We start from the raw sequence: 12,767 nt of genomic DNA on the forward strand, positions 1-12,767 counted from the left end.
GGTGGACTGTAAGTTTGCTATTACTATGACTGACTACTATTCAAAATGGCCAGAAGTGTGTTTTGCCCCAAGATGCAGTACTGCAACAGTGATCACCTTCATGAGATCAGTGTTCAGCCAAAAAGGGAACCCTGTGTCTGTGGTGACAGATAACGGTCCACAATTCACATCCTCAGAACTCGCCTTTTTCCTAGAAGAAAGAGACATCCAACACATCAGGACTACAATCTACCATCCAGAAGGAAATGGAGCGGTGGAGAGGCTAAATAGAGTGCTGAAGGAAAGCATTCTCACGGCACAGAGAGAGAACGCTCCGTGGAAAGCTCACGTTGCTGAGTTTCTTCAGGTCTACAGAGCTACACCTCACGCCACTACAGGGACATCTCCGTTCCAGCTCATGTATGGAAGAAAAATGCGAACCAAACTCTCAATCCTGCCACAGCTTACGGATACTCAGGATCAGGAACTGAGAGACAGAGTGGAAAAGAAACAGTGGCACATGAAAACATATTCTGATGCAAAAAGAAATGCCAAGATTCCCAAAATACATCCGGGAAGCCTGGTGCGTGTGAGAAACCCGCTGCATGTCAAAAAGGGAAAGCCAAAGTTCAGTGAGCCTCTGAAAGTGACCAAGCAGAAAGGACCTCACAGTTACACACTTGATAATGGAAAAACCTGGGATGCTTCACACCTGTCGGTGCTTCCAGAAACATTCACTCCTCCATCAGAAGAAGTGAGGCCTGCTGAGCCAGCTACAGTGCATGGTGCTCAGAGCAGGAACCAGCGAATCAGAAAGCAGCCTGTTTGGATTGAGGACTATGTCACTTAAACTGTGGTTGAATTAATGTTTGAAAATGTTCTGCATATTGTGATATGTGAAGTTATTATCATTACAGATGGTTTCCTGGTTACTACGTAAGTGTCTGTTTAAAATGCTAATGTTATGCATGCTGTTCAAGGGGAGAAGTAACTCTTTTTAAGAAGGGGGGAAATGTTGTGTTCTAATATACTCCTGCCAATAGGGGGCGCAGTGTAACCAGAGTATACATACAATGTTGAGAGAAGAAGAGTAAGCCCGGGAGTTGATGCTGTGGCAGTTAAGCATGACGAACAGTAAAGAGTTGAGTACCCGTATCCTCTGTCCCTTGTTTCATTAATTTATTTCTACTAATACACAACACAAGTATCAGCCATATCTCGCGTTACCTAATGCAGCTCCACACTACGTCTTACGTCCCCTACACACGGCGGTGTGCGTTGTCGCTTGCTGGCGGGGGGGCTGAAACTCTACCAACAACCAATCACATGAATCTCCCGCCCCAGACACACAAGCACGCGGTTTGATTGGCTAGAGCTTGTACTGGCATATGATTCGATTGGCTGACGCCTCCATGGAGGCGTCAAAAGTAGAACATTGCTCTACTTTTGCAGCGAGCACCGCGAGAGAAGCTACGCTTTGCTCCCACAATGCAGTTTGGCGAATCGTGACGTCACCCCATTCAAAGTGAATGGGCAGAAGCGTTGAAGCGGCAACGCACGCCGCCGTGTGTAGGGCCGTTACGGTGCTGTGTACCGGAGGGGAGAGAGAGCAGCGAAGGGGGGGAGAGAGATGTAATACGGTTTCCTGATAAATGTTTTGTTTGATAGGCTTCAGCTGTAGAGAGTATGTGCTGCAGGGAGGTGGATGCACAACGCACCCAGGAACGAACGCTAGCTCTGGTCCTTTTCCTGTTAGGGAAACTGTGGACTCGATGTCCTGACAGGCTGGAGTTTGTGCAACCTGCACAAACTCCAGTTCACCATGATTAAAAATGGTGAAATGCAATGTAAAATTACCGAAAAAATACCAGCTCACTAAATCACAACTGCTCAAACCAACTACAAACTACTACCGCGGATTGGGCAGAGAAGGAGTCCGAGAAAGTTGCTCCCCCATGTGACGTAATATGACGCGTTTGACGTATGACGTTAAAAAAAGCAGTTTTTAGTAGCAGAGCTCAAAACGGCTCCTTTCCCTCTGAATTTCCTGCCCTTATGTTTCGTAAAACATATCAAATCCTGCATTCACTTTTTTAATTGTAATTTTCAGGCAAGGTTAAGCATAAATCTAGTAAAAAAAAAACCTGCAAGTTGCTCTTTAAGTAAGTCCAGGGGCCTCATTTATAACGCCGTGCGTAGGATTCACGTGGGAATCCTGGTTTCCCTTTATAAATCACAACCGACTCGAAATGCAGTGCCGCTTTTGCGGGCTTGACGTAACGCCCATATTTGCCTATAAATAATCAAAGAAACGCCCTTTCATTCATTCCTTTTGACTGACGGCATGGAGAAGATCGCAGGAAATGACGACAGAATAGCTAAAAAAACATCTCACGCCATGTCAGATTTTGATTATTTTGGGGAGGTCGAGATAAATCATATTGTTTGGTGGATGCAGTTTGAACCAGAGTAGCAGCATGGAGGTCGGATCGTCACCAAAATAACTAAATAAGTGGTCCGAAAAGGATAATGACAAAAAAAATGCCTTCCTCAGGCAGTGTGTTTGTACCGGGGACAGGAGACACCCCTTGATGAAAACTGTAAGAAATGATCGGGGAATCCCTCCGGAGTGGAGTCATGACCACTGGATCTGAATTATGTTTTTGTATTTGGTGGTTTGTGTCCCAGCTGTCGATCAGCTGTGCGCAGCGTCTCCATTGCAGCCTGTGCATCTCAACCCCCCCTCCGCAGCAACTCTATATCCGTCAGTTAAAGGAAATACAACTAATGTGTTGTGTTATATTAGCTGTACAATTTACCACATATGGTGCTCTTAGTTTCCATACCTCCTGTGTTTTACGAGCGACATATCAAGTCTTGGCAAACGGCATAAAACACGATTAAAGATGTATTATTAAACATATATAAAACCATGCTCGTCTCTACAACCTATATACATGCAAAACGGCGTCAGTTTAGACGCAATTCTGTCCTCCTGCTTACCGCATCATGTATGAGAAAACATTTCATAACATTAACACAACATATTCGAGGTGGTTTTAAATAACATATCCGTATTTATTTATTTCTCCCAGTTATGTTTTTGTGTGCACTGAGGAGTCTCAAACAGGAGTTTGTTAAATCATTTTAAGATTGGCTTTAATCAATGTTTGAAAATGAATTCTTCATCTATGATAAATGAGAGGTAACATTTTATTTATGGTATTATTTCCACCTATTTCTCTACATTCTTCCTTCTGCCAACGGTGTCGCAGTTTCTCGTCTCTCCCGTTTTTGTGCTTAGTGCGTACGCATGGGTTAGAGTTTGCGTGGAGGTCCGCACGTTTTCCCGTGAAGTTAATATTTTATAAATCGCAAACATTGCGTAGAAACTGCCGTACGACATTTTTTGAGCGTATATCCCTTTATAAATGAGGCCCCAGGGCTTTTTTCTTGGGTAGCAGGGAAATCACTGCTCGGTGACAGGAAACAGGAAGAGATACTGTTCTGAAACACTCCAACACAACTACATGTAAATCAGATCATAGAGTATTTCCGAACTGCTTTTGAAAATCTCTGGAGAGACCATCAATCGCTGGTGCTAGTCCTGATCCCATCTAGTTGACAGTAATGATCAAAAAAACGGTATGGTAGATCTGTATCCAAGATAAGATATATGCATGTGTGTCTTGTATTACCCCCTACCACACACACACACACACACACACACACACACACACACACACACACACACACACACACACACGCACACACACACACACACACACACACACACACACACACACACACACACACACACACACACACACACACACACACACACACACACACACGCACACACACACACACACACACACACACAGCAGCCAGCGCACGTCTGTGTGAAGCAATAGCTGATCGTGCTCTGTGCCATTCTCATGACAAAGAGTTTCAAACAGCCTGTGATTCAATGGCCAAGATTGGATGAAATGTATCACCTTCACAGCATCATCCATAACAGCACTTAAATCAGGGCTCATCCTCTTGCTAGCTAGTGCTTCACGGTGAATAATACAATGCATCAATTTAATGTCGGGATTTACCTTTCTTACGTGTCCAAAAAGTCCCTTTACGCGCCCCATCATCGCAGCTGCTCCATCAGTACAGATGTGGCTGCAGGTTTTCCACTGCAGATCATGTTCTCTGAAGAAGCTATCAATAACCTGGAACAATTCTTCCCCAGTTGTCTTTCCTGGCAGCGTTTTGCAAAATGAAATATGCTCGTTTGTCCGACGCATCTTTGTAACGCACGAAGGACAGGAGCTGCGCTTCTCCACTCACATCTGTCATTTCATCCAGCTGCAAAGCGAACTGACCGGCTAGTTTTATTTTTTTCACATTTGTCCAATTACATATCATTGATCCGACGGGATACGGTGTTATTCGACAGGGGAATTTTCTTGAGTGCTTCGGCTGCTTTCTTGTCTATAATAATTTCGGCCAACGCAGTCGCTGCAGGGAGAATGAGCTCCTCAACAATAGAGTGAGGTTTTTTTTATTTAGCCACAAGCAAGATGCCTCGAGTGCTTTTATTGACACATTCGTGGCTTTCATCATTACTGTCTGGCTCGACTTAAATTCCGATAGCTTTCGTCTGTAAAATTCTTCACTTTTATCGACACTTCCCGAGTGTTTGGTGCTCTGGTGTCTCTGTAAATGCGCTGGCTTCATCGCACTATTAGCCAGGACTTCACCGCAAAAGAAGCACTGAGGCTACGGTGGGTCCGCAGAAGTAGAAATGAATCCAAATAATATATATGTTTCACTGTACTGCCTTGGTTTCAGTTTGGCCTCTTTCTTACGTTTCTCTGCGGGCTCCTCTGAACCCTGGCCTGAATCCAGAGCAAGGGGACGTTTCAGCCATTTATCCATAGCGCAGACCTACCAGTATTTTTCTGGCTGCAGGTAAGCAGCTGTTTTCATTGTGGGATTTTGGCACAGTTGTGCCACAGACTATTGTCTCCCCAGGGAAACTAATCGCGCACTATCATTTTTGACGGGATTATTATTTTTTTTACCTTGGAATTCCACGTACCCCCTGCAGTTCCCTCACGTACCACTAGGGGTACGCGTACCCCCGGTTAGGAAACACTGACTTACACTATACTTAATAGATTTAAGGTGGAGTTAAGAGAAAAGAACAAATGTCAACTCACGTCTTCATCTTTCTCCAGCTCCAGCCCCATGTCTCTCAGTTTCCCCTCAAACTCCTCCCTCCTGAACATCTTTTGATCCTCGTGACCATTGACAGCCTCTCCGGGATGACCCAGCTCCACGTCGGCCCCCGGGGAGGATGGCAGAGACGAAGAGTCCTTGGCCTTCTGTGCTTTGTGATTTCGGAGATGCTCGTTGCGTCCACGGCGAAAGCTGCGGGCCACGGCATTCTCAGTGAGCAGGTGTGACGTCGGTCGGCTGGACCGGGCCCCGGCGGGCTTCTTCACATGGTAGGTGAGGACGTAGTCCACCCGCCGCTGACCGTCCTGGAAGTAGAGTCCATGTTGGCACTGGGTGTTCTCCTCTGGGGTCAGAGCCTTCAGCAGCTGACAGCAGCACATACACAGACAGACAGAAGGGTTTGTTTAAAAGAGGATTTTTCTTTTCATTTTCATGGAGGCAAGATTAAAAGCTAGTGATGATTTGGAAAATGGGTTATAACAGTACATTCCACAGTTGATATGGCATCACAGTCTGGTGAAAAGTTATGGTACGGCAAAAATATAATGACAAATATAATCAGACTCACACGTCCATGATTTCATGTGAACATTATTATTTCAATGTTTACTATTATATAAAGTTGAGACTAATTGCCGAGCCACTCCAATCAGGAATGGTGCCATTCCCTGACTCACTCTCTGATGGATGTATGAATGAAGTGATAAGTAGTAGTACAAGACAAACGTTTTTAAGTGCGTTCACTTGATAGAGCTACTGGCCCATACTGGGGATCAGACCCTGCTGCGGCGGATGAAGGTTCAAATCTGGCCAATAAACCTTTTACGCGTGCATCCCGTCTAGCTTTTATATCTATCTTTTCAAATAGACTGAACTATCAAAGAAAAGTGTTTGTTGACTTGCTATACATATTAATGTTCCCAGTCTGAATGTATGATGAAATAATTATGCATAATAAGAGGCCAGGTGCAGAAACACACAGACATAGAGAGCACTCATCCTCCGATCTGTCAGTGAGAGAACAATGTCCCAGTCCCATAGAACCACACACACATCACTGGGGCAGGGGGAACGAATATGAAATGATTTATGTTTAACAAAACTTGTATTGCTTAGTGACAAAATCCTACTTCAAAGATTTGTCTTCCTATTAAAATGAAAACATATACATAATGTGCAGTTAATACATCAAACTAATAACAGCCGTGAACCCATGAAATTCCATTGGCTCATATGTTATAACTCTCAAAAAGGAAATAAAAAATGGACTGTAGCCTATACCAACATTTATATAAAACGCCAGATAAAAAATACAGAAACATCTGAATCAGTAACAGAAATAAATCTGAATCATGAATCATAATCATCCATTCATAAAAAACGATTAAAAAAAAACATTATAACATTTAAATAAATAAATTATACCATGAAATATAGATACTGTAAACTAACAAACTACGTACAGTGTACACTGACAAAATACTCAGAGTGCCCTCTGTGTTGCTTTTCAGTAGATTGTAAATTAGACATAAATAGTGTGTGGATTATGAGCTGTGCCAAGATCTGAGTCTACAGAATCTCTCCTTCTTAAGTCTACTTATAACGTCTGGCTGCAGATCTGAGGGATGGGGACAGATCAAGCTACACAGACATTTACACAAATATTTTACACCTGAAAACTAGTTTACTCGTCCCAGGTGGGGTTGGGTTCCAATTTCTGGTTCTATGTTGGCGATATATAGATTACTCAAACTCTGACCCTAACACAGCTGGTATAGGGATGCAGTGATTACATATGTGTGTAGGCCAGCCTGGAAGCTATAGCACTGAAAGGAGCCCTTGACAACAAGCAGGGGGATTTCTCCTTTGGATTTCAGACTATTAGAAAATAAGATCTTTGGCAAACACACATTTATGATGCTTACAAGATTTGTTCAGCAGGATAAACTCCACATATTAACACCACTTGGTTGATAGTTGAAGCATAAATGGAATTGCCAGACAAGTTCACTTTAGGATATAAACAAACTACATCACGGTCACATGACTTCACGTCACCACCGCTAAACTAAAGAGGGCTAATTTTCAGCACGATGACATTTAGTAGTATCATTAAGCCAATTGTTAGCAACCACTGCTATAGGAGCAGTATGATATTTTCTGATATACTTTATTTTATGTTCTGTGTTAATATTCTATGTGTCATTAAAAAGGTGGTTGCTAACAAGTGACTCAATGAGATTGTCATCACGCCGAACAGTCTGCATTTAGCTTAGCGGTGGTGATGTGCATCCATGTGACCGTCATGTAGTTTGTTTATAGACTAAGCTAAAGGCATTCTGTTTGGCGTGATGACATTTAGTAGTCTCATTGAGTCACTTGTTAGCAACTGCCATTTCTATGACACATACTACAACTACTACTTCAGACCAAATGTATGTTGTAGAACAAAACTTAAAAATCTCTTAATCTTTTTTAACCACATTTCTAAATTCAGGCAGCTAACCAAAAATCGATTTAAAAAAGTGATTTTACCAAAAGGAGTAAATGCTAACTAATTTCCAGGTTTTAGGACTCATTCTTGCACCATTAAGTATTGAATCATACAATGCACAGAGCATTGTAGACATTTACACATAGCCGTTTTTTCTTTTTGAAGGACATATTATTACCTTTAGCATTAGATAATACAATTCATCCCATAGCAGCGAAATAAAATGTTACTTTGGTCTTGTTAATGTGCTCCCTGAAGTTAGTGTCTGCACTGTGTGTCTCGTCAGAGATCACACAGTGAACTGTTTTTATTAACACCAACATAGAGCCAACTCCTATTCTAAGAAATAATTTAAAAGGATTGTCTTGCTTTGCAGTGTGCTAGATGAATTGAATCAACATGTCCTATACTCGGCTTTGTCAGGATTTGAGTTTCATGTGTTAAGTTTTGAGTTTATTTTGCTGTTCTGTGTTCCCTGTCTCATGTTTTCCTCCTTGTGTCTTGTCAGGTCCTACTTCCTGTTTTTGCCCTCCTGTCGTTAGTTTCCCTGGTGTGTCTGATTGTCTCATTGTGTTCACCTGTTGCCCTTGTGTTTCTCCCTCCTTTACCCCGCTGTTTCTTGTCCCATGATTACCCCTCTCTGTATTTAGTCTTGTCTTTCCCTGTCGGTTCATTGTTTGTCTTCCCTTCACGTCACGCTCTATGTTTGTCCTTGAAGTTTCTGATCCTGGATTCTGTACTCGTGCTCCCCTGTTTTGGTAATGTTAAGTTTGTTTCTTGTTTTCTTTTGTCATCAGCTTTTTGTAAAATAAAGCTCGCTTTTTGTTAATACTGCATTTGGGTCCTACCTTTCCTGAATCATGACAGGCTTATCTAATTGTTCAAGTTTGGAGCTACATTAGACTGTAGTTAGATTGTCAGCCAAAACAGCACTATGTCTGACTTCTCAGTTGAAAAGAAGCTGTAGAAAGGTCTTTGGGTTTTGGTATTTACAAATGTTGTTTGTTTTAAATGATAAAAGCATCATTTAATTACATCTAATTCTGTATTGCATCCAGCTCTGGTGGTGAGTACTACACAGTCTGAAAAGAAAACTTCTTGTCTTACAGTACGTCACAGGAGAATGTTTAAATGAATCTCTGAAACATTGCCATGCTTCTAAGAGTAGCTCCAGCTCCCCAGTTACCTATGATGTCTACATTCTAAAACCTCTGAGATTAGCACTAAATAGGACAGAAAATAACTTTTTTTAAATGTTTTGCCATTTTATTGATAAGACCAATTTTTAGCCCTGGTACCAAACAATTTTTACAAAGGGAAAAACGTGTTTTACAGGAGCTAAGAGTTACAACTGAATAAGATTTTAAGACAAAGATTGCATGCCAGATTCACATTCTACCCACACCGAAATAAACTATTAGGATGGGTGGATAATTAAGGAGCAGGGTTATGGTCCTGTGTTTGCCATGCACCACCTGCAGCCCTAGAGAACCATGTAGCGCAAATACCAAGCACCACAGACAGGTAGCACGTCCAATGACATCAGTGTGCCCAAAATAGTGCCAGGAGCAACGCCACCAATAAGTCAACGGACTGTTTTTGTGAATGAATGTTGCTGCGAGACCTCTGTTTCTGAAGTCAAGACATTGACGAGTCCTAAAGTTGCTAAAAAAAAAACATGAATTTGAACGTCTACCAAATTGAAGATGAAGAAGTTGAACCCTAACCGTAACTCTAGCTTACCAATATTCAGAAATGAATTAATCTGACAAGAGGTTTTCAATTGTTCATGCACTCAAGTTTAAATTAAATCTGTGTGTATGGATGTTTCATAAAGGAGTGTCCATGTCTCTTCAGCTCTTCCTTGATGAGCTCTCTGCTGCCCAGACCACCAGAGAAGAGTCATACTTTATCAGCAGTTAAGTGCTCCTGTCAATTAGCACGATGAACCTTCTTTTGATCTTCCTCTTGGCCTGAGGGTTCAGGTCCATAGATAAACATCGCTGTCAGGGAATCCTTTCTCACAAGACTTTGTTGAATTCTCGATTCTTATTTAGCGATCTGTTATTTATTTGATAAGACTGTTGGTATGGATGCCCCTTCATAAACTTTGGAGGACTACGCTAAATTGTTTCGATGCCCAAAAATACATCAGTTTTGGCATCAGAAAATCTGTTTCATCAGAAAAAACAAACTGTAAATAGTTTTCTAATATTAATATATTATATAATTAATAAGTATATTTTGAGAGCACACAACTTTAGATTTATGATAAATGGCTTAACTTTCCCTAGTAAGTAGAAGAAAAAGAGAACAATTGAACAGCGCAAGAGAAGGAAAGAGTTTGAGAAACAGAGAGCTGGAGGACAGAAAAAAACAGAAGAAGACAAACAGGAAGTAAACACCAACAGGAACATGGTATGACTCCTGTAGTGTTGGAGTGTAGGAAAATAAAACGTTCACACTTACGGGGCGGAAAACCTTGATTAGTGTTGCTGTCATCAGTTTAAATATCCCAAAGGTAAAACGTAGCCTACTCTGTTGCCAGTTTGACGTGATGCATTGTTGCCATGAACGCAATTCCAACTGTTGTAACACACAAATCCTAAAATGCTTTAAACTATTATATGATCCTATTATTGGACTGTACTTTTTGTGTTGTTATAATTCCGGTCTTGAACAATTTCAACTTGCCTGGTCGAATACTTAAACTGAAGACTCTTTGGCTGCATAATTAAAATAAATATCTTCTATATTTTTGGTATCTTTGGAACTTTTGAGAACTCCTCAACAATTCAAAATGAAGTTATGTGAGTTCAAACAATATGTCTGTGAACATAATACGAACACAACAGGAAGTCAGTGAGGTCTTAGAGGTTCAATGAAATTGACATACAATTGTTAAAATGCAAATAAGTTGTTTATTTTGGCTTGGAATCGTCCACATGTGTTGGACATGCTGTCTGCTCGGTTCTGGAGACACTCACCTTAAACTTGCCGTGGAAGATGACATCTTGTAAAAAATGTGGAACCTGTTGCTCAGACCCTGAGGTTGGAGAGAGGTCGACTCCCACTTCTGCTCCCTCTGTCATTGTCCTGCAGGTAGAAAGTCAGTGATGTGCCGAACAGCTGTTTCCAAGCACAATACTCCTCTGTGTGCTCCTCCTGTCTCTCCGTTTGTGTCTCTTGTTTGAGATGATATGTGATAGCATCTGGTGTACCGGCCCCTCTCCTGCCTCGCCTCCTCTTTTCTTGTGACTTGACACTTTTCTGTGGATTTGCTCTTGTCTCGTAAAGCTCTGTGTGGATCTGTGTCTCAGTGAGGAGCTGCGAGACTGCAGCTCTGTTACTTGAGAAGCCGCCTCTGAGCCAAGATCTAAACTTAGACAACGATAAAACTCTGATGAACACAAGGTGCCCTCCCTCACTCTCTCAGTCTGTACTCAACTGTAATCACTACAAGATCTGCCGCAGCAGTACAACACACACACACACACACACACACACACACACACACACACACACACACACACACACACACACACACACACACACAACCTCTGTCAGTCAATGACTTAATCACACACATTTGATGCATTGCATGTAAAACAAATGACAGCATGGCTCACACAGTGAAAACATTCCTGTGTGTGTGTGTGTGTGTGTGTGTGTGTGTGTGTGTGTGTGTGTGTGTGTGTGTGTGTGTGTGTGTGTGTGTGTGTGTCATGATATCAGGCTGCAGACTGAATGAATTCATGCTCAGCTATGAGTGGGGACCCTTAGTGATCTAAAACAGCAGCAGTGCTGGGGAACCCCAGTAGTTACAGAGCTGCAATCTCTGTGGAAATGAGAATCTCAATGCTTCGTTAATCCCAGGGTAAAATTAGGTTTGTAACATTAGAATCAAGTAAATAAACATTTATGAAGAAATATGTTGAGAAAAAAACCTCTGAGATTAGCAATGAATAGGACACATCATACATTTTTTTTATAATATTGCCATTTTATTGATAAAACCAAGTTTTAGCACTGGTACCAAAGGATTTTATATGCCTTACATCGGATAACAATTGGGATTTTTTTACCAAAACTTTGTCCAGGAGCAAACAGTTACAACTGAATACAATTCAAAAGATTGCATGCCAGATTCACATTCTACCCTCACCAAAATAAACTATTTGGATGGATAATTAAGGAGCAGGGTGATGCAGGGCCTGTGTTTGCCGTGTGGAGAACCATGTAGCGCTAACACCAGGCCCCACAGACAGGTAGCACGTCCAATGACATCACTGGGCCTAAAATAGTGCCAGGAGCAACGCCACCAATGTGCCGACTGCATCTAATATCAAGTAAGTTAACGGACAGTTTTTGTGAATGAATGTTTCTGTGAGACCTCTGTTCTGATGTCAAGACATTGACAAAAAGTCCTTACATTTCTCAAAAATAATGTGGATTTGAAAATAAATTGATACTGCATTAGGTTACATAACATCTTTATTGTTTTGTTTATATATAAAGTGGTGCAGGAATGAGTCCTAAAACACAGAAATAAGTTTGCATTTTACCACTTTCGGTTCCCTTGTCTTGACGTTTTTTGAACATGTTTTTGGTTAAATGACTTCTGTGAATCTGTGGAACTCAAGCTGAAGAGATTTTCACATTTTGTCCAAGACATAATACACATCAGTGAATACTCCAGCTTCTATCTGTCATATGAAAAGCGATTGCTAACATGTGACTAACTGCATGCATTTTTTAGGTCATTGTGAATTATTAAGTCAAATTTGTGTCACATTTTCTGTACAGTACACTTTCTTTGTCTTTTGTGTACACATAAGCTTTCCTTTGACCAGGAGATACAAAAGCAGTACTACTTTTTGTCCTTAACTTCACAGTTATATGGTGCAATGTGTTTAAAAGAAATACAGAGACATTGTCCAGGACACATTTCTAGAGAAGAAGGGAGATTTATTTTCACTGTGAGAATGATCACAGTTGTGCGATAGCTAAAACTCTGGAATATAGACTAAATACAGTTTGAGTGATTGACTTCATTTCT

At 41.4% G+C, this 12,767-nt stretch overlaps 1 protein-coding gene across 3 annotated transcripts in view; it reads right to left on the minus strand.

Moving 5' to 3' along the window:
* LOC307040629 (anoctamin-1-like) overlaps positions 1 to 11,048 on the minus strand; it is a 72,512-nt gene extending 61,464 nt beyond the window's left edge. For 2 of the 3 annotated variants that reach the window (XM_079683654.1, XM_079683653.1), the window contains exons 1-2: positions 10,696 to 11,046; positions 5,196 to 5,579 (exon numbers count right to left, since the gene is read on the minus strand). In XM_079683654.1, the coding sequence (XP_079539780.1) occupies positions 5,196 to 5,579; positions 10,696 to 10,800 (489 nt within the window). In that variant the 5' untranslated portion in view covers positions 10,801 to 11,046. Of the gene's footprint in view, positions 1 to 5,195; positions 5,580 to 10,695 lie in introns of all 3 variants that reach the window. The other variant, XM_079683655.1, reaches the window with a different exon arrangement.
* Between the last annotated feature and the right edge of the window lie 1,719 nt (positions 11,049 to 12,767).

The sequence above is a fragment of the Notothenia rossii genome, assembly GCF_949606895.1.
Source record: "Notothenia rossii genome assembly, chromosome: 5".
NCBI lineage: Eukaryota > Metazoa > Chordata > Actinopteri > Perciformes > Nototheniidae > Notothenia > Notothenia rossii.